The sequence below is a fragment of the Oryzias melastigma genome, linkage group LG6 (assembly GCF_002922805.2).
Source record: "Oryzias melastigma strain HK-1 linkage group LG6, ASM292280v2, whole genome shotgun sequence".
Classification (NCBI taxonomy): Eukaryota; Metazoa; Chordata; class Actinopteri; order Beloniformes; family Adrianichthyidae; genus Oryzias; species Oryzias melastigma.
The window spans coordinates 22,386,302-22,412,811 of NC_050517.1; the positions used below are offsets into that span (position 1 = coordinate 22,386,302).

General features: G+C 40.2%; 2 protein-coding genes across 4 annotated transcripts in view; one reads left to right on the plus strand and one right to left on the minus strand.

Moving 5' to 3' along the window:
- Positions 1-7,126, plus strand: part of LOC112152479 (transcription factor Maf) — a 99,998-nt gene extending 92,872 nt beyond the window's left edge. For all 3 annotated transcript variants that reach the window (XR_002920309.2, XR_004948082.1, XM_024282087.2), the window contains exon 3: positions 2,526-7,126. The gene's annotated coding sequence lies outside the window, so the exon portion shown is untranslated. The remainder of the gene's footprint in view (positions 1-2,525) is intronic.
- The window catches only part of wwox (WW domain containing oxidoreductase), a 152,981-nt gene continuing 128,928 nt past the window's right edge, over positions 2,458-26,510 (minus strand). Inside the window, exon 9 of the mRNA XM_024282086.2 lies at positions 2,458-3,625. Within this exon, the coding sequence (XP_024137854.1) occupies positions 3,434-3,625 (192 nt within the window). The 3' untranslated portion in view covers positions 2,458-3,433. The remainder of the gene's footprint in view (positions 3,626-26,510) is intronic.

Here is a 26,510-nt window from a genome sequence, read left to right on the forward strand (position 1 = left end):
TTGAACTATTTTCCAACACTGTACAAAATGCTTCAGCAGGAATACGTCTAAACCTTCTTTTTTTTTTAGACTTTGTTACCACTTTCTGCCTTTAGCAGGGGGAGGAACATGAAATAAAGGGTGAAAAAGACAGGGAAGGTCATGCAGCAAAGTTTTTCCTGGCTTGAAGTCAAAGTTGCAGCTCAGGACACATTCAGCCACGTGACGCGTGTGCAAAAACACACAGCTATCAGCCCGGGCCAAAAAACACCTGATCAGTCAAAGTGATGAATTTCCAGCAGGCGTTATTAATCAGCACCATTGGTTTCCTGATAAATAGTCACAAAGAGTTTACATTATTCTTATGATTAATTTATTTCCAGGTTAAGACCACCGAGCCGTTGTTGTGGGGAAAAAAAGAAAATCCAGATGTCACAGGTCTAAAATCACTCTTTAGATGGGGCGGGGAAATCCAATTAATCATTTAAAGACTGGAACACAGCTGACTTCAGAAAAGACAGCAGGGCTGACTATCAGAATAAAAGTAACACATGGGGTTTAAGCACAGTCAGAGGGGTAACTTAACAGCTGATGTGCTGTACACACCGTGAGATCCATCTGTTTGAATATGAACCCAGCAGACTCTGGGGAAGCGGACGGTGTCATTTTCACAGAAGCTCAAAAATGAGGCACTGCAACCTGCTCGCTTCACACACCAGATTAAACTGCGCTCTGTAACTGATTGACAAACTCGCTTGTTGTGAAGCGAGCCGGATCCTCGAGCTGCATCACCAAAGAGAGAAAGAAAACTAGAATCAAGCTGGACTTTGATCAGCACCACGGACAGCGCCAAGATGCAGCTGGTATTATTCTAAATACTGTAACAGCTGTAAAACTAAACCTGTATTTGTTTCATTGAAGTCAGTCAGTATTTTTATCCAGCCTGTAAAGGATTTTGAGAATCAGGTGATTCTGACATCAAAAGCTGAAAGAAAATTGTCTGGACAGTAAGGAGTTTCTCACTGTGAACCTGACAGATGCTGAGTGTGTGGATTTGTGCTGTTCCTCTGCTCCACGTGTGTCCACTAGTGTGAAAAGCAAACCATGAGACATCTGTACTGCAGCAGATTACAACACACGAGCAGGAGTTTTCTGTGCGCCGCACTGCGTTACTCCCATTCACCACCTTTAGATGATCTAGTAGAGCAGTGGTGTCAAACTCAATCACACAGGGGGGAAAAATCCAAAACACACCTTAGGTCACAGGTCGAACAGGATAAACCTTCATTGAACACTATAAAACTACATTTTTAAAAGTGTAACTTTTTAACATAATTATGATATATAGCATTACCTGCGACAATGCTAGTGTGAATGCTGTAAGATGAATTTAGAAGTTTATACGTGAAATCATTTAAGCTAAAATATTAGCTAGAATATTAGCTAAATGCCAAATTAGCCTAAAAAAAACTAGGTTAGCAAGTAGCTGAAAAAAATACTTAAACTTCAAAATAGCCTAAAAATTGAGAAAAACCTAAATTAACCAAAACAGTCAGAGTGTAAATATTAACTCCAAAACAGCCTATAAAAAACTAAAAAGGCCTAAATTAGCCAAGACAGCTAGCATGTAGCTGAAATATTAGCTAAACTCCAAAAAACCTAAAAAACATCTTAGTAAATGCCAAAATAGTCCATAAATCTAGCAAAATGCCAATTTTTAAAACTTTAAAACTGAAAAAAAAACAAAAAACAGGAATATCATTCCAGAATAAATCAACGTAAACCTTAAACAACAATGATAAAATAACAATAGTAACATTAAAATAAAATGATCCGGAGGGCCAGATCCGGCCCCCGGGCCTCGACTTTGACACATGTGTATTAGAGTATTGTACAGCTCAAATAATATTTAAAACAATTTATTACCAAGGAATATTCAATGATTATTTATTAAAAAAAATATGTCAATCTCAAGGAAAAAAAAATAATTCTCATGCATAAAGCACGAACAAACCCAAAAAGTTTTTTTGATTCAATATGTTGAGGGAAACTGTGGCAGTAAATACCAGTAAATACTTGAAATAATGTCTGAACATAAATGAGTTAAAGTGCAAATGTGTACAAATACGAAACAAAACACCAGCATTTGTAAAATGCATGCTTATAAAATGAGTTTGTGTTTGCGGGGTTTTTGGAAATGAGAGTTACATGTGTGTAGTTGTGTAATTGTAACATAATGTACTTTTAGCCAGAGCACTGAACTTTAAATTTGGGTTTAGGAATATTAATGATTTGATTTATTTTTTTTAATAGGTGGGGTCTTTTTTAGGAAAATGCTTCGATAATAAAAACATAAAAGGCCAAATTATTTTTGTTAAACACTTTAATGGATTTTTTTGGTTGTGACACATAAAAAAGTTGTATTAATAACTTCTTTCACCATCATCCTCTTCACAATGAATACACAAAAAAATCTACTAATATTTGTACAATAGAATTTTATTAAATTTTTCTTTTTTTTCTCTCCTTATGCTTTTTTTTTACAGGTCATGACACTGGAATGAGGATTCTTAAACAACCTGCGGCACCCAGACTGCCAAAAAGCACAACGTCTCAAAGGCAGCCCGTCCTCGCTGGGGTTTCCGGACAACCAACCTGAATTCAGAGCCAAAGGCTGATCGTCATCATAAAAAAAAGGACAAAAAAAAGGAAGAAAAAGGACATTAAAAAACAAAATTTACCCAACTCAAACACCAAGAATTTGAAGAACCTGGAGTGTAAATAAGACTTGCTACCATCTCTATACAAATGGACAAACACCCTTACATAAATACTTCTGAGACTTGACAGATTATCAAAACTTTACTTTGCAAAAAGGAAAATTTATGATGTCCCTTCAGCACAGCCCGCGGAATCAGGAATTTGTAAATCTTGTACAGAAAACAAAGGAAATAAGAAATTATTGCAAAAATAATGTAGATATTCATAAGAATCATACCTCTAGTGTGTTTATATATCCACAGGTGTCACGTGGCCACCCATTCATTTTTTCTTTTTGCCCTAAAAGTTTTAGCCGGTGCTTCTTTCAAACCCTAAAGAAACATCTTGACAGAAATAAGGACTCAGACATTTACAGGGAAAACTAAATTTTTATGTCTAAATCTTTAAGAAATCATAATCAAAACAAAAAAAATAGATAAAGCGTACCCACTTTTCATTGTAAAATACCACGTCAGAGCCTGGTCAAACTTTTATTCTTTCGGAAATAAAAACTCACTCCTGTACTTTGTGAAGTGTTTTAGCCCCGCTGTGACGTGACATATCTGGATGGACTTCTGTCGTTTGGCAGCTTTTGTACAGTGCAGTCAGAGTCTTTGATTAACTTCATCTTCAAGTCAACTGCTTCCTCTTTGAATCCTGTTTTGGCTTGCACCCGCCCTCCTCATCTGCCACTTTAGAGGGCTTGTATCCCCGCTGACCTCTCCGCCACCAGGCGCTCGCTGAGCTCCCACAGGCTGGCGGCGCTGCTCTGATCCTGGGCCTGGTTGGACGGCTGGCAGCGGAAGCAGTTGTTGAAGTACATGCCGCCCAACCCATCCAGCTCCGGAGCCACGGCGCAGTACACCGTGGTGGCCGCACCTTGTTGCTGCGGAGAACAGAGACAACCGTGAGAGGACACAATGGCGTCATCCTGCAGGAGGAGACACTAAAAACAAAAAACAAAACATGGAAACTCACACACAGACATTAGGATGTGTCCTGTCCAGAGAGGACACCCCCTTTGTCCTTCATGTGACACAAAGAGACAGCAGGGCTGAGCGGCCACAGAGGATTCAAGCACACGCTGTCTCACTTTAATCCATGCGGCCCATGATGACTGGCTCATACTACCATGGGAAAAGCATCACCTTCTCCTGTACATATATTTATATACATATATTTATTTATTTATGTATTACTCTGCCTGGACTTTTGGCTGCACCGAACTGTGTGAAGGCCAAACTCACTGGAAAAGGTGAAACAAACACCAGCTCCTGTCTGGATCACCAGGAAGACACAGCTTTTATGTACGTTCCAGAGCTTTTAAGGCCATGGCAACGAGTATCGAGATTTTCTTTATGTGTACAGGGATTCACAGCTGAATTTTAGGTTTCAAAAAGTGATGCAAGTACAAGTTTTTTTTTTTTTTGTTTTTACAAATGCACATAATTTTTCTAATTAAAATCTCAACCTGGAACACAAATTCATTTTGAGACGCTATTAGATGCTGGTCAGTAATTAGCAGGGAGATATTCCTGTGATTTTTGAAAATGAAAGACGAGAAAGCGACAGAATAAAAACATCAGAGAGAGAATTAGGCACATAACCCGACTGTTGCAGCTCTGACTAAAAGCTGCTGTGACAGCAAACTCCAGAGGCTGAAGACAACTTCTGTACAGCTGCAGAAAGTGACTCGCCTCTTTATCTAATGATGAGAGTGATGAGAGTTTCACTGGCACACTCAGACGAGCCCATATGTGGGATAGGCAAACATACGTATAACAGAGCAACTGTTTGAACAGATTCCTAAAGCAGCTGTAAAGATCTACTGAGGTCTAAGACATTTATATGAACAAAATGCATATGCAGGGAAAAGATAAAATGAGATTTCAAGCTTCACACACACAACTTCTGCAAGCAAAGTTCCGCCCCGGTTAGTGGTGGTGTGTGAGCGCTGCTGCAGCAGCGTTTGATGTGCAGCGTGATGAGAGGGCTGGTAAACAGCAGATGAAACGGCAGCATCTCTCTGTGCGCTGCTGCCTGTCTCACCTGCCAGCCAGGCGATAACTTCATCCACGTCACATGTCGCCGTATCAAAAACCCAGACAAATGCCAAGCAGTGTCTCTGAGTCGCAGGTTCACACGCGCCGCCTCCAAGTCATCTCCCCTCACGTACGACATCTGATTTAGCTGCCGCCTTTTTAGAAGATTTCTGTGTCACTGAAGCCCCTTGAACTTGACTTTCAGAGCAGCTTCTGCACAATTAACAACGCAAAACAGGAAAATAAGGTTTCAAATCGAAACTTGCACGACTGGAATCCCCCTAAAATACTCCAGAAAGCGAGTGAGCGCTGCAGCTCGTTTTCTGGCTGCAGCCGTCCAGTTAGTGGCAGATGAAGTACAACATAGACTGTTTGTACTATCTTGTTGGTGTTTAGCTTATCCTCCCCACCACTTGACCTTGTGACCTGCGTAAAAGATAAAGCTGATGGGATTAGACATTAACATGCTCAGCCACCCACCACAGCCATTTATCATAGTGTGTGCGCCTGTAGATAGAAGGAAAGACGTGTGCAAGGTAGTGGGACGAAGAACCGGAGAGGGCGAGCGACAAACTCTTGCTCTTGGAGACACGTAAAATCAACATTCCTATAAAAATCTGGATAGTAAATGTTCAGAAATGAAGTCTCAGAAGTGTAAGAACGTTTTTTTCAAAAAGCTGTTGAAGAAGGAGAATCATCGATGTTCAGACTGAGGAGATTTAGGGCGTTAAAACCTGCAGGATGGTTTCAATAACACTTATTTAGGAAGAAAAGGACAAATGAACCGAAACATTCACAAACCTAAAAATCCCTTTTTGATAAATTATGGCACAAAGATCAAAGCAATACGATAAGCCAAATAGTAGAATTGATAGCAAGTTTGTTTTCTTTTGTGTGTCTTATCAATAACAAGCCAAAATTCAAACATTGATTTCAGCAATAAACTGATTCTGGTGAGTCTGCGTGGAAATGGGGTTCAGTCTTGTTACAGCTCTGGGATCAGATCCAAGTCTTCCAATACTGAGCCTGACGGATTCGCAATAGAAATGTCCTTGTACAGTGTTGCGCAATAACTGGTTGTTACAAATGTATTTAAGAGCAGAAGAAAAAAAACATTTTTTTTTGTTTTCTTCATGAATCAACTGTAATGTTCCTTTTGCCGTGTTTTGTTGCGTGTCTCTTAACATCCGAGTTGCTGTCAGCTGTTTGAGCTTTTCTGCATGTGATCCTTCAGCCTCACATCTGTAGTTACAGCATCGACCTCTGACCTGCGTGTAAATACGTCAGTACTGTAGAGCAGTCTGTTTTTGGCCTGTACATACAAAAAAAAAATGTGTATATACTAAAACCTATGCATGCTAAAAAAAAAACTAGCAATTCTTTCAGGTACTTTTATATTACCCAAATTCTCATATGGCATGTGCTAAAAAAAAAAAAAAAAAGTAAAAAAACTAGAAAAAAGGAGAAAAACTATATGAATAAAAAGGTTAAAATAAATGAGTTCATTATATTGTCTGGCAATATCCTCTCTTGGACAGTGTGTGTAGAGTCTTCCTGTTTTCTTTCTCCTGTGGGTGGTTCTCTTCCTTTGCCTGTCCTGTGTTTCTGCTCACCATCTGTGTCAGTTGTTGTCAGTTGTACAGCAGCGAGGGTTGAGGCAGAGAACCGGTGGCGTTTACCAGCTGACCTTGGCGGCGGCGCTCCAGTTCAGCAGCGGTACAAATGCTGGCTAAATTTTTTTTTTTTTTTTTTAAGCCTCAGAAACAATTTGAGAAGTCGACTTTTACCTCTGATCATTACGGCATGCCTACATGCTTTTTAAGTGAACTACTGGTTTTAGCCTTATTTTTTTAACTTTTTGATTTTTATTCAACTTTAACTCAGATATTTGTCATTAACAGAGGAACAGATCCTATTTTCTTCCAAATACTGACAGTTCTATGACTATTTTATCACATTTTAATAAAAGCATACATTTTGTTCTCCTTCCATACAAGGCCGTAACTGTAAAAACATCTGGTGAAAAGACCTTTTTTTACCATTTGATGTAATAGAGCTACAGCATGTATTTGGAAGCGTGTTTCCTGGCTTGTATGCTTGGTAAAGGGATCCGGAGCAGTGCAGCTTTTGCCTCAGCCCTCTGCCCAGCAACAAAGAGTCACTATCCTCTAAATGGGACTCCAAATCAATTGTGATTATGTTTAAGGAATGTTTTTTTTGTTTTGTTGTTTGTTTATTTTATTTTTTTGTTCCTCAACCTGTGATGTTTAAAATAGATGGAGGTGTCTGATTTTTAATCTGTGCTAAAGATATTTTACATTTAATAAATAATCATTGAAAGCAAATTTGTTCAGTTTTGGTTCTTTATTTGAAAAAAAAAGGAAGTGGGGGTCTTTATGTTTATGTGACCTCATGAATATCTGACGGCTCAGCTGAGTGTGCTTCACCCCAGCAGGAATTCTGGGTAATCCGGTCCTTTTAGATAAACAAGCTGTCTTCTCTATTTTGCTTGACCATTCAACCAAAATGCAGAAAGATTAACAGCTCAAACACTTTAACATACACTTTAGAGAACATCCCAACGCTAACGGCCAGGAATCTGGGGCTTTCTGGAGTCTTATTTTCTCTTTACAAGAAAAATAATCTCGTAAAGTTAGATTAACCAAAGCTAGTTTAAAATGTTTTAAGTTTTCATAATTTTGCTAACAATAACTTCAATTACTGTCAATAATTAAATAATTTTAAAAAAGGTATTTTAGATGACAATGTTTTCCTTCACTAGCACATGTTTTTTATGTTTAATAAAGACAGATTTATGTATTATTCAAGAATATTTTATATTTTTTTGCAATAAAAGAAACTGAATGTTCAATTTGACAAATATTGCAAGTAGAATTTTCAAAGCAAATACTTTGTCAATTGAACAAAAAAAGTTGTTGTACATGTGTCTAATGATGAATGCACAAAATACCCAACAAGTATTTCATAATGATCACTTCAATAATGAAAGGGCCTGACAAAAATGTTCTTAAAATACTAATAGCAACCATAAAATATTCCTTGCCATTGCAAAAAGATCAACTCATATCTTTGAAATATTTGCATTTGGCCTATATTCAGATTTTTAGTATTTTCTTCATAGGTGAAACATACTAAAAGGACTTAGGAGTTTACTATGTAATGTGCTTATTTCTCACCGTCTTTTCTTATGTTATCTGCAATGAAATAGACTTAAATTAGGGTTGACCAATCAGGGTGAGTTACTGCACTTCAGTCATTGTGAATCCTGAGGAACACAAGATTTTCTTTAAATTAAAAAAAGTGCCAATAGGGTAGGAAAAAATGTTTTACCAAAATTTTTTATTTCATGGAAACTATTCTGGTCACTGACATTTTTTTTAACTAAGACTAACAAAAACTTTCTTAATAAATAATTATTTGCTGCAAAACTGAATCTATTTCGAAATTCTGTTTTTACAGTGAAGCGAATAAAGTCTGTAGCATTCTTTTCCTGCTTTCCTGGTTAAAGAATACTCATTGTAAATAACTGGAGGGAGCTTTAGACTGTTTAAAAACTTTAGGTTATTTGAGAGATAAGGAAATATCTTTTAAACTCTTAGTTCAGAAGAGATTTACACTTTGGTTAGCTGTTTTATTCCATTGACGCCTCTTGATGAAAATATGCATCAAACCACTTCTGCTCCAAAAGCGAAAACACATCTTTTTTTTTTCTTTATTGCTGGGAATAAATTTAGATCTCAAAGGGTTAAAATCTAGTATTTCCTTTTGTAACTTCATCCACTACTTTCTTATTTAAAGGGGCCAAACCAAAAAAATAAAAAATAAAAAATTACTTTTTGAGTTTTTAGGTGTATTATACTCACTCCTCACTATAAAGAACCTTAAAGTGGTATTTTGATCCGTTCATGCATTTCTGAGTAATCCTCTAAAACCTGCACTCTCACTACCAGCCTCTTCCATACCCAAGAAAACGAGTGGGTCCTCACATGCTGATGTCATAAAGTGAGAAAAGCCCCTTTCAGGAAGAGTCTGATCTGCCATTTACCGCCCCCAGTCTAACACCCGATTTCTCCACAGAGCCACCGGTGATCAGTAAAAACCTTTCATTTTAAATATAGAATATCGTATATGTTCCAATTGTGTCCTGTCTTCAATAAATTCCAGCTCAAACAGATGTTCATCACTTTAGACACGGAGCTCCTTTAAGATGTTGTTTGTTTTCATGGGAGAAACGGAGACACAGGATGACGTCATTAAACACGCAGCGGCAGGCGGAGCCTCAGAAATCAAGTCGTTTTACTTCTGGGTAGGAAAAATAACTAATATTTCATAAATAATTTGATTTTTTGTGTTCCAAAGGTAATATATGATCATTTATATGGATACAGTTCACTATGTGCTTAACAAAATCATGGTATGGCCCCTTTAATCTGTTTTTTTTTTTTAATATAAACTGAAAAATTTGACTATTTGTAAATGTTCTTTTACAGGGATATCTTTCAAATTCATTTTTAATAACTATATTATAGTGTATGAATGTAGATGTCTACACAGCTGTAATTTGGGACTGTTCACTATTTTCGATCTCGTAATATATATATATATATATATACTTTCTTGAATAGCTTAACAAGTATTCTTTGCCATACATAATGTAATACGCTGTTGAAGGATGTGAAGTATTTTGAAGAAAATGTAAAAACAATTTGGCAACTTTTTAGAGAAAAAACATGGATTAAATGAGTAATATTGAACATTGTGTGTTGGAGAGCAGGAATGGACAAACTACGTCCTGAAGGCCATTTTCATCCGTTTGCTATTTAATCTCTCCTGCCAAACTGGAATAAATTATATTGATAATCCTTATTGATCTTTTATTCACTGTAATTTTGTTGTCTCCACACAGATGGTGCACTACAAATAAATTGACATTTGTTTAAGTACAGAAAGTTATTCTGCGTTCATGTAGTGTTGGAAGATTGAGTCAGACAGTCATTTTTCCAATCTTTCCAACAAGTTTCCATTTTCCTTTGAGGGACATCGACACATCAATGGAATTAGCACCAAAAGTGAGAACAAAAGTCACAATTTTAAAATAAAACCTCCAAAAACGTTCTGTTTTAAAATAAAAACAATCATTTTCAATCCAAATAAAGGTTTTTTCTTCCAGATTCCACGTTATTTCTTTCCCTAATGAGGTGTATTACCAAAACACTCCACGTTTTTGATCCTGGCCTGGTTCTTCTGTCAAACTTAGAACCCTTTGTGGCCCACGGATTAAAAAGTTTGCCCTCCACTGCTGTGGAGCCTTAAGGTCTCCTGATCTCATAAAATCAGGAGTTTAAGCAAAAATCCAAAACTCAATCATTTTTGTCTCACTAATTCTACTGTGTGCTGCAAATGTAATCAAAGGGAAAATATTCGCCTGTAAGAATCGACGCGCTTCTATTTACTCCTGGAACAGTTTGATCTAAATGTTTCTCAAAAAAAAAAAAAAAAAAAAAAAACATCAACATGGCTCTCTAGAGATTTTGCATTTGGTCGTCTGTATGTAGTAAGTAAAGTATGTTTTGTACCGACCATTAGCCCATGGACTGATGGCTAATACTCACCTACGGGCAGCACACTCCCCTGGGGGGCATTAAAGGCAGGACTGAAGGATCAACCTCCACCCTCCCTGCTTCTCCGTCCCTTCCTTCATCATCCCACCTCAATCTCTCTCTCTGTCTGCCTTGCTTTCTGGCTCAGCCCCTTCTTTTCCATCAGCCATCTACAGATCCTTATTCGCCTGCAGCCCCATCCCCCTCCGGCCCCATAAATTACAGGACCGGGCATACATGGTTTCTGTAACCGAGGTCTCACGGGTAAACGGTTATAGTATGACATCTTGGAGGTAAATGGATCTTTTTCCCTGGAGTCCTTGATCACAGATGAGCCCTGTTGTCAGTCTTTTTTCTCTCAAAAGCAAACACAAGTGATGTAGTGGGGGGATAAGAAAACGGAGAAAGAAAGAAACAGAGAGGTACACTGTGCAGGAATGACAGGAGGACAACACAGCAGAACCAGCCCTCCACTCCCCTGCACAAGTTCTGTCCCATTCTCTCTGCGGACGACTCTTTACCCCATTTGTACCAGATAAGATCAACCGAGTGTCAGTCATAAGCAGCCTCCTGTCACGCCGTGATTGTTCATCTGTTTGGACGTACATGTGTAGATGTGTAGTGACTTTCCTGCATACATTTAACAATGGAAGGGAAAAAAAGTGAGGAAAGAAGTGGGAGGAATTCAAAGGACAAGAGGAGGAGGGAGATATTAAAAAAAAAAAAAAGATAGGAGAGACAAAGGAAAAGAATCCGAAACAAAGCAGAGATGAAGGAGACAGGACACAGGGCATCCAAGGGGAAAACGACAGGGAGTCGGAAGGACTTGCGCAGCGACTGTGAAACTATCTCATTTTTATCTTCTGAAAGGACTTCCGAAGTGATGTGCACAGCCTAATTATTTTCCCCTAATAAAAGCAACATATGCTAAGACAATAAAAAGCCTTATTGGAGACCTATTCATTAAAAAGGAACAGTAAAAAGTGTGTGACTCCGGCTCAGGGATTAGCTTTTAAAAGGGCTTTTCTCTGGCTGGAAATGGCCTTAGTCCTCCTTTAGGATGTCCATATGGGTGTACAGCCCACCATAAAAGATCTGAATTATACATGAAGAGGCCCGGCTGATTTATAGGCTGTGATCTTCCTTTTCACTCTCACCTAATTGCATCAGCGCACCATACCTGTGTATGAATGCTACAAGCCGTGCAGTTTAGGCTGAGGGAATGTTGAGTAGTAAAGTACATATAGCTAATGACAACCATTCAGTAGCAGCAAGATAACCTATAAATCACAAAAGTTTGTTAAGTTAGTAACATGTAGTTGAAATAAGGCAGGCTGGTGACTCACGGCTGACAGTTTGACACGGTGAAGTCATTATTCCATATGGTCAACGTACTGTAAGTGTCAGTATATTTCTATTATGAGCACAGAAATGCTGTCTGTGTGTCGCTATATGAGTGTGTGATGAGCTGGTGTAATAGGGCCACACACAGGTGTGTGTATGCTCACCTCCTCACTGATGCACCAGCTAATTGGTCTCCTGCGGCAACCTGACATATTCACACACTCAAAATCTCTCCCTCACGCAGTCAGGTGTGTGCTTATTGGAAAAAAACACACACACACACTTATGGTGTAATATGCAATAGTTATTTCCACATGTACACAGTCCGTGTAAATATGCGCAGACGTCCAAACAGAACCGTTTCCTGGCAGCCCACAGAGTGCATCTCCAAATCAACTCATTATCGCAGTGCTGAGTCTGAGTGAAGAACGACACCCCGCCACAGCGCTTTACTGTACACACACTTCCTCTAAAGTGCCACAAATGAAAATAAGAACAAAAATAAAAAGACAATGACCACAGAGGTGCAACACCCAAAATATGAAAAACACCAGAGATCCAAACACAGACTAGTGCTGCCTCCAAACACACGGAACACAAAGCCGGCGCTGTTTGGCTTTTTGTTATGTTAAATCCAGACCGTCACTCCGACAGCAAACACGCGCTTAGCACTGACAATTACTGAGAACAGAATTCAATCTCAAAATTCAACTGGGAGGAGTCATTGTTCCACAAAGGAGGGCCATATTTTAACACACAAAGCACACAGAGAAGCATATTTTTAGGCAAACGTCTGAAATAGACGGAAAATAAACTCTGAATGAAATCTAATCCACACAAAAAGAGAGGATTAAGGGGAAATAAAAATATTTACTGTTATTACAGTTGAGGTAACCGTAATATTTTTTCTGGCTTAATGTCTCGCTAACTTCATCTTCTTCATTTCATCCATCCCACTCAATGTGGCTGAAAAAAAAAATCACTTTCACATCACTTCTCCTGCTCAGTTAGTCATTCTCCTGCCACCCCCTTCTGCGTGGTGGAGGTCGAGAGAGAAGGATGTTCGGTTTTAAATAAGTAGGCAGCACTGGCCCATTAAACTCTGATAGTAATGATATTAATTTGGCAGGAACTTGTCACTTTCACAGGAGAGCAACTAGCTGAACTGTCATTATGCTCACACATACACACAGGGAGAGCATTCGGTCTCGTTCACACTGTCAATCTATCTCAGGTGCATGTCACAGGAGAGCGGCTAGCAGCAACATTATGAGTCGAAGAGACCTGCTAATGAGAAAGATTAGAGAGCCCTTGGTCACAACCGCTGCAGTGATGTCAGTTACTTCCACGTCTCTCATCTGCAGCCTCCCCCGTCACAAAGTTTCCTCCTCCGCCTGTTCCTCTGTTACCAACTACTGATGCTTTTGGAGGGAAAGGGAAGGAAATAAACAAGGTGATGGTCGGATAGAAGAAACCAAAGGAACTAAGTACTCCGGAGCAACAACACTTCTTGTGATGAACTTTTATTATTTACTTTTCTGTTTATGGTTTATTCTCAAATGGATCCTACATTTATCCAAACACACGTTTGGCACCTGTTGGTATCACTCTTAAAATATCAGAACTCTTGTCAAATGTGTGATTTAACAAAGAAACAACAAAAAAATATATAAATTACTGCCGTTCAGTTCATGTAAATAGTTTTAAATACTTTAAATCAGTATAAAGGTAAAAGTTATGTACTTAACACACATCCACACTGCTGCCAAACACTGACACCAACCTATAACCGCTAGGAACAACGTGGGGCTCTAGTGTCTTGTCCAAGGACACTTTGACTTGTGGGCAAGTAAGTAATTGAGTACATTTTTATTTTTATAAAACGAGATAAAACCAAAGAATAAATACAAGCCGCAGGTAGGTAAACACAATAAAACATGCTTTAATTTGAGAAGTAAAACACAAGAAAAAGAGGGCTAAAAGATAAGAAATGTCAGTGATGCTCAACTAAATAAAAACATCCTAACTTAAGTTTTAAAGCATTCGGCACAGTTAATGTGACACAGAGACAGGGTTGGGGAGTGAACCCGCCTAGTTTTAAAGAGCGTTTCTGGAACGGCTATAACAGGGGTGTCAAACTCAATCACAATTGAGGCCAAAATCCAGGGTCGAACATTTATTGAACACACAAAAAATATATTTTTAAAACTTTAAAAAGTAACTTTTTATCATTACTATCAATAAAAACAGGCAGGAATATTATTACAATTTAAATCAACTTAAACCTTAAATAACTTTCAATATTTTACTCTCCATAAAAATAAATTTTGTCAAAATTATACAAGTTAGAAATAAGCACAAGATAACATCGGGCCATAAATGACAATGAAATAAAATGATCTGGAGGGCCGGATCCGGCCCCCGGGCCTTGACTTTGATACATATGGCCTAAGATTCTTGTCTGCGGACCAAGTGTGTGTTGAGTTAAAAAGTCGGAAATAAGTTGGAAGTACAGTTTTAGGTATTCATAACATACTTATGTACTTTTTATTTATTTCTTTTCTGTCTTTTGACTGCTCTTGTTAGGGGTCGTGACTCATCAGTCTTCATATACTCCAAACATCTCATTCACACCATCCACCCTGATATCCTCCATACTACATCTATAAACCTCCTTTTTAGTCTTCCTTTAGGTCTTTTCTCAGAATCCTTTTATCGACATATTCACTGTCCCTTCTCTCAATGTGTCCAATCTTAATCTCCTTCCATCCATTTATCACCAAAATATTTACTATAGCAGTTCCTCCGATGTTTTTATTCCTCATCCTATCCATCCTCATCAATCCAAAACAGAACCTCAACATCTTCAGCTCTGCCTCTTGTTTCTTTCCCTGAGTAACTGTCTCTAAACCCTCAACATGGCTGCTCCCACACTACACTTTTATTTTTATACACTTTTTCTTTAACTACAACCAATATTAGAGGAGATTTCACTTCTAGCTGTTACATCTAGTCATTAAAATATCAAGATGCTAAAACCATTAAATACGATGTATGGTATTTGTCCCAATAAATGAATTTTAGTAGTAAATTTACAGTCTGTGCGCCTAAGTACTATTTTTACCTTATTGCTTTTTTAAGTCAAGGCTGTATTAAGACTGGAAAAGTTTGTTGATCTGGATCGAATCCTAAATCCTAAAGCTTGGTCTGCATTCAGACTGCCTTCAGCCCGACTATTTTGTTTCGAACCAAAGCTTGTAAACAAAAGCATGTGACCAAAGATCTGTTCAGTCATTGGCCAGGAATTACCATGGCAAAGAAGACTTGTCACTTATTCAAACTTTATATTTTGCTAATCAATTTTGAACCTCTGCATCAACTCCAGGCTCAACAATTTTTACTGCTACGTTGGTACGGCGGAGGCAAGCTGCAAGATGGTTACCGAGGAGACGACGGCTAAGAAGGTACGCTGATGAGTATTTATAAAATATAGATTGAGTCTAAAACAGTGAGTATTATATTAATAGCCGTTTTAATAAGCCTGCATTCATTTAACTTCATTTCAATAAGTTGCTGTGTCTCAATGTTGGCTACGGTGGCTGTATTGGTCCAGTTTTGGTCCAGTTGTTCCACTCCGAGCACAGCACTAATTCAGACTGAGGAAACTTTGAGCGAATCAGAGCTCAGTCCAATTGGAACCACCTCAAAAGATGAGCCCACGAGTGGATCCTGGTACGGGACCAGCTTCTCCTTTTTGAAAATTTGATTTGGATTATCTGGGAAAATGAACTCTTGTTCACTTTAAGTGAACTAAATATGTTCAATTTGAATATACCCTAAGAAATAAAACTACTTACTGCTCACTTTGTTTTATAAGAGTTTAGGAAGTTTTCCAAAACACAACCACAAAAAGTTTCAAAAGAAAAACTTCAGACTTGTTGGATGAGTTAGCTTTTTGATTTACTAATCTGATTTAAGAATTCAAAGATAAAAAACAAAAGTAGTTCAGGATTTGTGTTTGTGTACATATTACATAAACCTTCTTTAGTCAAGATTTGCACTGAGAATTCACAGCAATGATTTAAAAAGATCCATCTTTGAAATACCCCAAACGGTTTACCTGTTTCAATGTAACAATGATGTCATCCTCGCCCGTGTGCGTGTGCATATAAGGTGGTCCATGCATCCTAATATCTTCTGGTGAGAGCGTGAGTGTGTTCCTCTCTGTCCATGCTGACCCCATCTCAGCACTCCTGACCGGCTGAATGCAGGCTGCATAAATTAGTGCTGATGCACTGCGATGTAATTATGCTGCTGTCAGGATGGCCCCTCAACTCAAATTCATTTTAATAAAGTTGGTCTCCAAGGTTACCTGCCAGGGGTCACCTTCAATGTCATCATCCCCTATGGATCACACCCCCGGAGCACACTGTAAAGTCTGTGGTCACAGAACAGTTCCACCTGAACATGACTGAGCGTGGCGTCACAGCGCCAACCCCCCCACCCCCCCGTGTGCTTACTTTAGATGAGGAGATGCAGGAGGCAGAAAATAATGAGTAGAAGAAATGCACAGTAAGTGTGGAAAGACTAAAAAAAAAAAAAGTTTCTAAAGAAGCAGTGCTGGGTGATAAACGAGAAAACATAAAAGAAAAGAAAGAATGTTTTTTTCAGAGCGAGTAAAAAAAGGAAAGAAAAGACAAGGGTAAGGGAACAAGGTGAGGGCGAGGGAATGTCTCTGCTGGGCAGATGGCGGGGTGTATTCTCATTTGTCCTGCTACAGTGTGTCTGTGCTAACACCAACCTCCAGGGCAGATCCGCAGCACTGAACACACTCTCAATTAGCTGAAAACACAGTGAGAGGGAGAAGCACTGCACTGTCTCCACGCAACAAACAGTTAAACACACACCAACAGTGAACACTGCTGCAGCACCAGCTGCTGAAACACTTGCACATATTAACCAAGTTTCCAATCACTCACAAATACAAAGCAGCTACTAAATACCTACTAATTAAAGTATTTTTTTGGTTATAATAGATGACTTTCTATGCTCTCAGGCAGCCTACATAGCATATTTTGTGGAGAACCAAAACTGAACATTTTTATAATTTCATTAAAAATATAAACAATACTTTGCTCCATCCATTCATCTTCTTAACCTGACTAATCCCTTTCCCAGCTACTGGTGGGAGAAGGTGGGGTACACCCCGGACAGGTCGCCAGTCTGTCGCAGGGCCACACAATCACTTACCCCCATATACACACCAAGGGCAATTTAGAGACACCAATTAACCTATAAAGCATGTTTTGTGGGATGAAGCCAGAGTGTCCGGAGAAAACTCACACATGCAAGAGGAGAACATGCAAACTACACACTGAAAGGTTCCAATCGGAATTTGATTTAAGGCTTTCTTGAGGTAATTTGAGATCCCTAATCACTGCACCGTCCCGTGACTTTATTATTGAAAGAATTTTTAGCATTTTCGATTCTTTGCATTGTATATTTGTGTAAAATGGTATTTTTCATCTTTATGTCTATCAGCAAACACATAAAAAACTTTTTAGGGGTGAGCATGGATGGATAAAATATCTCAAAGTGTTTGTGGACTCTTCAAATACTCAAGACCAGAAAGAACAGACCTAATCCAAAATCGGTTGTCAGAATGAGACAAAAATAATTGATCTAACTTCTGACAATCCAGTCGTGTAGTTTGAACAGTATATGCATCCAGTTTAAAAGTAAAGCTTGTGTGCACCTAAACTGATAGCTTACATTTAAACAAACAGGTAAATCAATCTCTTGTATCTATTAAAATGTGCAAAAGAAAACATTATTTTCCTTCAAATATAAAGCCTTAGTCAAACCTTACGTTAGATACTGTACGTTTGCATGTGAAAAATGGGCAAACCTGTGCAGGACACGCACAATGGTACGTTCAAATTCCATTGGGTGGACGCACAAGTCTCGAGGGAACTACGTTGATTGCTAATAATGTACACTTTGAAGGGCACTATGCAGCTTAATCACATGGTAACCTACAAAATAAAATACAATAAATAAATAAAAACATGTTTAAATAAACAAAATAGTGAAATCATGTTTGTCTTACTAATAAATCCTGTTCTTTTTGCGTCTTTTTTTTAAACCACCATTCACGTGTTTAAGTGTCAGTGGAACAGACTACAGGTCTCACTATATCCTCACAAAGTTGAAGTGAGAGCAGGAAATGGATGAATGGATGGATGAGACCATATTTCAGGCTTATGGATTCTTTAAAGTCATACATGACATGAAGACACATGAAGGCATCATCTGCCACCTTCAACCACTTGTTTTTGATGCTGTGCTGTTTTCCGTGAAGATAACGACTTATTAAATTCACGCATGACCTCTCCCGGTAGTTTCATTGGTCTACAGTCACGGAGTGTGTGAGGATTATAACCCAGCGCCGTGGGCCGGGGTGACTTTGACTGTCTGTGAAACAGTTACAGCAACACGCTTTGTTAGCTGCCGGTAATTTATAGTCGGATACGATCGGCTGCCCTGACCGTCTTTACCAGCAAGCCAAAGAAGACAGAGATGGGCCGAATCTGATGAGACTCGGACGGCCATGACAGATGAAAACATCGCTGCCGAAACACGGTTTAGTGAGGAGGGGGAAGAACAAAAAAAAAAGCGTGAGGGGAGAATAGAAAACAGTGAGTAATGGAGCTGAAAGGTGATGACAGGGTGAGAGAAATGAAGGAGTTGCAGAGCAGTTAAGTTCTCAGCATCTCTCTGGAGGTGTGCTGCGAATTGGATTGCATTAAAGACTGACAGTCAATTCATCTGAGCCGTATCAAGAAGGAACATTTAGTTAATTGAATGATTAATAAATTCAGCTCAGTCACACTATTTCACTCTGCTGCCGGCTTTGGATAAAAATGTCTGCCAAATGGGAGACCCCATATATCATGAGTTTGAAATCCTTTCCCTGAAATTCAAGCTGTGTGTACAGAGCAGTTGGGCTACACTGGAGGAGTGAGGTGTTTATCCTTGTGCTCTGATGGCCTGTCCGATCCCCTCCGTGTTTCCTCAGCAGGAGGTGTCAAGCTGTCTGTCACTGGATCACCATTACAGTGTGACATGTTCAACAAAACTGCAAATAGAAAGCTAACCAGCAGCTGTCTTTCAAATACAGTCAAGCATTCTCCACACCCACTTTGCTCCTCCTTCCCCCCTAATAAAGAGAGACACAGACACTTGCTCTTCACCCACCTTTCCTTTTCTCTCCTCCCCTAATCCAGACAGGCAGGAACATCCTTACGGTTCTCTCCCTTTCTTCACACCCTCCTCTCCAGGTTCGGCCTCTCTAATTTGGTCTGTCATGCCAAGCAGAGCTCTGACTGGTCTCCTCCTTTCATCTACCGTCTTCAAACAGAAATAAAATACTTTCATATTACAGTGTGAGTGACAGAAAAAGTAGGTAGGTGGAGACAGGGCTGTGATGTGGACAGGCACTTTGTCCTGGTTAAACACACTAATGGAGGATAAAAAACCCGTCACAGGAGCAGGTGGAAATAGGACGCAACGGCAGACACACACACGAATTTTTAGTCATGAACAGTTCTGAAATCTGTAAAGGTGAATATGCAATGTATTACATCAGGTAGAAGAGATTAAAACTGGAGGTCAAACTGTCACCTTTTTACTTTAAAGTTACTTCATGTTTTTTAAATCTAAGAAGTTTGAAAAAAACTTCAGATTGGTGTTTTAACATGTGGAATTTTCTCATGATGGAGAACATAAAGAAAATTAAGATTAAAGATGCATTTCTGAGTATTTACTCAAATCGTGGTAAATCAGGAGCAAACGAATAAAAACTGTTTGAAAAAGAAGCTACAAGCTCTCTGTGCCGCTCCACTCTTGTAGACCAGGGGTCCCCAAACTACGGCCCGCGGGCCGGATCCGGCCCTCCTCCACATTTGGCCCGGCCCACCAAACACAATCAGAGACGCATATTTTTTTTTTTTTCTCAATCTGGCCAATCGAAACACACATAGAACGTGACTTTTTATTCCACCCTTCAGCAGTCTGAGCTATGATGGGAGAGGACAAACTATTTATTGGTTTTTATTTTTAAAATTTTTTAGTATTATTTTTTTCTGTGAAAATTACAGAAATTAATTATTTAACAATTGGCAATGTGTGGCTTTTCGTAAAAATTTACGCTTAGGCTACGTTTGTCTACAAACCGACCCCGGCCCCCCGTCAGAGAAGAAAACAGTAATATGGGCTTCACAAAAAAAGTTTGAGGACCTCTGTTGTAGACGACTAGGTCCACATTTGTCTTTGTTTTCCTCGCTCGGGCTGGTATCCAGCTCCAAACCGTACAGCTGGATAGTTACAATATTGCTCAACATTTTTGTTGCACCCGTAAAGTTAGGTTGGGGTTGTGAAGGCCTGTAAGCTAGCAGGAGAGTGTAAACAAAGGGATCATGGGAAATGGAGATAGGCTTACTGTACACCAATAATCCTGCCCCTCAACTGAAATTTTGACGAATTCAGCAGAAACTGTGCCCAAGAAAAGGAAACAGAACAATAATTCAGATCAAACTAGATAATAAGAGTCTAGCTATAAATTAATTATTAAGCTGTTGAGAAGCATCTACAATCCAAAAGCACAGGGCTTCTCCTTTTTCTACATGAAACACCCCAATTCCAAAGATGCATTACCACACAAATCACCAGTGAGCACACAAATACACACATTAGGTCTAAGCGCACACTCCGAACTCACAGTCTTTTGGATGGATGACACCTGCATACTGGAGGAGGGGGCACACAAATAGGATTCAGGAGTGGAAAGGGGCTGTGCTGGGGGGGGGGCTTGGAGGGACTGAGTCCATAAATAGGATTTTGTAGGAAGCAGGGCGCACTAAATAGGATTGTAATGTACAGGAAGGGATGTATAAATAGGATATGAGAGTCAGAGCTGTGTTCTCACAAGTTTTGCGTCCTGTGGTCTAAGACTTCAGTGGGCAGCGAGTGTGTGTGCGTGTCGGTAAAGGCTATTAATGCGGGGGCTAATCTTGAGGCACCTGTCTCCTCAGGCAGAGTGTGACCTCCGCTTGCCAGGTTCAGCCTCGTTCGTCCTCCACTCCTCACAAACAACACTGCCTCAATCTCCATTTCCTTCTCTTGATTGGACGACTGTTTTCACGCTTTTCTCTCCCATCACTGAACAGGTAGAACGCCCCTCGCCTCCACGAGAGACTGACAGTCAAAGCTCCGTCTTCCTCTTTTTCTGCTTTTGGGGTCAGTGGGCTTTGGGAGCTGTCAGCTCAGTTCTGGTGCCCGCTGACTGACAGACTAAAGTCAAAGGTGAGGGGTCGGGAGTTAAGAGGGCAGGACGTGACCCTGAAGAAAAACAGCGTGGGGAGAGGGTCATCCCCTCGAAACAACTTGTCATTTTCTTTGCAGGGGGTGATGTACTTTGAGCATGCATACAGTCTGCATCTCCTCTATATAGACAAAGACGCCAGCTCTTCCTCTTGCCCACGCCAGGTCAGTGTGTGTGGCACACGCACTGACACAAAATGTGAGAAATGTCATGTGTGCATGTATGCATGGTGAGCCTGTATAAAGGTTCCTGTCAAAGGAGCTCATCTCCTCCGCTGATAGTTTCTTTAGAAACCTGTTTACACAGCCAAGGTCACAGTGGACTTCTTTGACTTCTTCTGCCGACAACAAGACAACAAAGCAAACACTACCGACGGAGACACAACCAACACCCACACAGCTATATCATCATAATTTAAGCACCAAGGTAAGTGCGCGTGTTTGTTGGCGGTGCACGTGAGCGCACGTCGCCTCCTCCAGACGGGTAATGGATGGTCGGACTGAAAGAGACGGAGGGGAATTAAGATAAACACACTCTGATAAAACCAAGCCGCTCGGCTGCACTGCTGTCTGTTTACCACGAATTAAAACATATCTTATGTGGGGCATGCGCGTCCGAGCACGTCAACATGCGCGTGTAAACACGGATACTTTCACACACACATACACACACAGCCCCCACAAAGGACTTCATGATGGATTTATATACAAAGGCTACTTAAACAATGGAATAAATGTTTGGACAGTGGTGGCTTTTTGAGTAATTGACCTATGAATCACACACAAGAGATCTTGTAAGTTATGAAGACAAATAAACTCTCCATTTATCTGGCCCCTATTATAAAATCTAAAGCAGATTTATACAGAAATGGATGTGCTCAGCTGGGGAGCTTTATTGGTTGCTAGGTTTCCTGAATACAGATTGTACTAATTAATCTGTTGACAATCATATTGTGAGACCTAGAAATAAAAAAAAAACATGAAGGAATAACAAATATTATTTTACTGTTGATAAAATGTACTGTTTTATAAGAAGAAGGCATTCACCTTTTCCTAAAGTCCCACTTCAATCATCTTTTGATCTATTCTCACAACTCATTCTCATTCCCAAGTTGTCACAAATTGACGGATGGTTAAAGACCCTCCGCGTCACTTTCTGAAAATTGGGGTGTCCCCAACTTGTCTTTTTTTTTTAAAATCAAGGCTACCCGACCTCTGGGCCACAAACCGGTACCGGGATGTAGACCACACCGGTAATCTAACCTTAACCTGGTACCGAACGCGGATTGGTACCAGTACCGTACGCGGATGTGGTATCAGACACGGACCAGGCTAGGGTTAGAGTACCGATACTGGGCATGACCCGAGGTTCAGTCCATGTCCGACAAAACGGCCGGACCCCTGATTTAATGAGAACAGCTAGGATGTAAAAAAATGACAAGTTAGGCACACTCAAAATGTCAAAAAGTTACGCGGTGGGGTCCTTAACCGCTGCGTCAACATGTGTCGACTTTGGGATGAGAATATGTCGATTTTCAAAGCGTTCCCAGACGCCTTTTTTAACGACATAGTTTCTGCAGAGTGACATGAGTTTATCTGAAATTTTCTTCTGAGTTGTGAGTGGCGTGAGTCAGCCTGTGCTTATTTCCCATCATCCCTTTCTTTACACTTTCTCCCACTAGCTTACAGCCTGTGCAACAAAAATGCCAAGCAACATCGGAGCTATCCAGCTGTTCAAGTTTGAGCCAGATGTCAGCACAGATGAGGAAAACGTGCATGGATCTATTTGTCTGTGAGTAGATGCAAAATTCAAAATAACTGTACTTCTACAGCACCTTTCATATAAAAAAAACAGCTCAAGGTGATGTACATAAAAAACACTAATCCACCATATCCCACTAATGCAATAAAATAATAAGATAAACCCCTCATAATAATAAGCACAGAAATAAATGAATAAAATAGAAATGATTATAAGAAAAGGAGAACCCTGAAAAGTACCATGAAGGCGCAGTCTACCCTGTACCCCTGTTGGTTGGGGTGGTAGTTCAACATAACAACTATATTGATGTGAAAAGAAAAAAAAAATACTCAGAAACTCAATTTTAATCCTAATATCCTTTACACATGTCAGCCATCATGAGAAAAAAAATGCTACAAGAACAAGTTAAAACACAACTGAGAAGCATCTACAATCCAAAGTGGAGAGTGTGGAGAGCAAAAGTAGCTAAAAACCACTTTTTTTGTGGAAACGTGCTTACATATGTGCGCACACTCTTTACACCTTTACGCACGGAAGATCTAAGTACATAATGAAGTGTGACATATCAGGTAAAGGTGGTAATGGGGTGTGAAGTCATTAGTGTACTCTGTCTGTGTCTCACTCACACACACAACTTTGTACATTCACTACATCAGGCCTTTTTTTGTACCTCTGAGGTGTGAGAGCGACAAGCCTGACTCCGGGATAATATTATCAGGGAAGTACATGGCTTAAAGTGCAGCCTCCAGGAAAACTGCATCATGCATGTTTTGCATTAATGTAAGCCCTATTGTGGGGAATAAATCAAACGAGACCTGCAGCCCTCATTTCTCTTAACAATAGTTAAGAGAAATGAGGGCTGACACAGCTACACTTTTGCTTGCAACTGACCCTTGCAGACTTCTGGGGAAATGCACCTGTGTGCTAACTGTACATAAGTGATCTAATAATGTCTGACACATTTGCAACTGTAATGGAAATGGGAAGAAAAAAAGTGAAAGAGACTAAAAGCTTGTCAGTCTTTCCTAATTATTCTAATTGCTGAGCTCAGTGCCAGTGTTTATGCAATTCTCTCTGGCACAGCAACACTCACCCCCATCACACACACACTCAACGGATTGCCTTGAAACCCCTAATCGCTCCCCGTTTTGTCCTCTTCCCCACAACTTACCCATCTCTCCCTTTTCCTTCGTTCCCACTATCAGCATGCCTCCACCCTCAGAGCACCCTCTTATTCCTCCACTCCTCCTCTTCTCCTCCCCTCACAACAGACCCTTCTGCTTCGCCTCCCCAGCCACTCCTCTCCTCCACCCCTCCTTTCCTCCAAACTGGATTAAAAGTACTTTTCATTACCCGTGCGGGAGATATGGCACTTAAAAATCACCCCATTATCATTTTTCACCCAGCAAACAGCACACACTCTCACAGAGACATAATTACCACACCCTGTCATACCAGGGAGATGGAGGCTGCTGATTTCCAGCCAGGCCGTATGTGTCACTCTGAGTGTGAGTGTGTGTGTGTGTGAGTAGGAAACTGCTGCCTCCCCGCCTGCCTGCCTGCTTCTCTTATTGATATTAAAAGCGCTGCATAAACGAGTGTTTAAAATGACTGTCAGAGGGGGAGAGGGAGAGAAGATCCACTCCAATCACAAACTGCAGCACACATCACTGGATCTCTTTCCCAGCTTGGCACATGGTAATGGCCTGGAATAACAGAATAGTGCCGGATGATTCCCACTCCTGCTCTCCAAGTTGCGCGGGGCTGTGGAGGAAGCAGCTGAAATGGAAGCGAATGAGTGATAGAGCCGGGTTTAACCAGTCAACACTTAGCACATAATGAATGGGGAAAGTCATATGATGAATTGGATTTATGTCAAAAATTGTTCCTAACGGCCAAAGTGCTTGAAATTGTGAAGCTGAAGAGGGAGGATCAAGGACCTGATATTCATTTTCTGAGCGGATCCACTTTACAGTCGCGGCGGTTCTGTAGGGGTCACGCCTTCAATGGAAGCACTCACAAAAGGGTGTTAAGTATATACATGTTAAAAACACTCCCTGCACCCTCAAGGCATTTATCACTGTGACAACACTGCATGGCAGCCCCCCCCCTCAATATCACTCTGCAGGGGCCTGCCGTTGGCCTGTCAGAGCAATGGGTGTCTATAATTATGCTTGTAGATAAAACAGGGATAAACGTGGGTCCTGCATGATTAACTGGGTTGCTGTTTGATCACATTTCACTAATTTGCGGCATAAATCTTCAGGCCGGCGCCCCTGCTAGAGACCATTAGCCCTGACACCGATACCCCTGATACGCTCAAAACTCATATTTTGCAGATGAAGGAGCGAAAAGGAAAGAAAAAAATGCCTTCACCGACTGCTTGAACGGAAAAATAAAAAGAGATAATCGCGGTTGAGCTCCAAACCTCTGTGCGGATAAGGTCAAGAGAGACGATGGCGGGGCGCATGAGGGGTAGTCATGGAGCAAATCACTGTAGAGAGGGAAACACAAGGTGTACCGGCGTATTATAATATAAAGCAAACATGAGCTCTGAGGTCTAATTATGACACAAGGGAGGTTAGAGAGAGGGAAAGATTCAGTGCTGCGTGGAGTGGATGCTGAAGCTAGCAGAACCAGCCCGGTCATTTGTAAACAGGTAACGATGCGGGCCAGGTGTATGAGCATATGTACCAATGAGCAGGGGAGGAGACGGGGGAAAGCGAGGAAGACTGAGAAAAGAGGGATGATGGAGAAACAGAGTGGGAGGAGTAGAGGGAGGATCTAATTAGGGTGAATTTACAGTGCCCTGTGCCAAACAGCTAAAATGGCCAACTGGGCACAGAGATTTATTACCGGGTTAAATTAGGTTGTCTGGTGAGGGTTGGTAAGACCACCTGCAGCTGCCAATTGTCACACTGATTATTATAACTATAATAAGACCACAGTGATGCAACTATCAGCTGCACAAAGAGCACTAAAGTTTACTTTTAAAGATGATCTCGCAAAAAGTTTCGATTTTGAAGACCCACTCCAATAAAAATTGGGTTTTTAACATGTTTTTGAGGCATTTTTCTTTGACATATATAAAAGAAAATTGCATCTCTTAAAATGTATCTATTCAAATCGTTGTGAATAGAAAGCAGGCATAAAACTGCATTGATGTACTACGGCAAGCCACAAGCTCCCTGCTCAGCTCCATTCTGATGGTTCCACTCTTACACATTCATGTACGTCTTTGTTTTCCTCGTCTGAGCTGGAATCTGGCTCAAAACATGTGCCTGGATATAGCTCTGATATAGTCCTTTTATGTTGGGTTTGTAGGAGGCTGTAAGCTAGTGGGTCAACAGTTTGGCTTGCAACTCAGGTGCAAACATCTTATAAACTACTGCCACTCTGCAGATACTATGTCCTAGAAAAAAAACATTTTTTTTGGCTAAAAATGTCATCATCATGATTAAAAGACCACTGAGAACCCTATAAAGCAGCTTAAAAGATGATTTGACTTTAGGGACACTACAAGTTGAGTCAAGTGAAAACTACTAATGACGCCTGAACTCATTTAGCATGAATCAATGAAGCCCAGGCAAAAAAAAAAAAAAAAGTTTCCAGAGCGAGGAG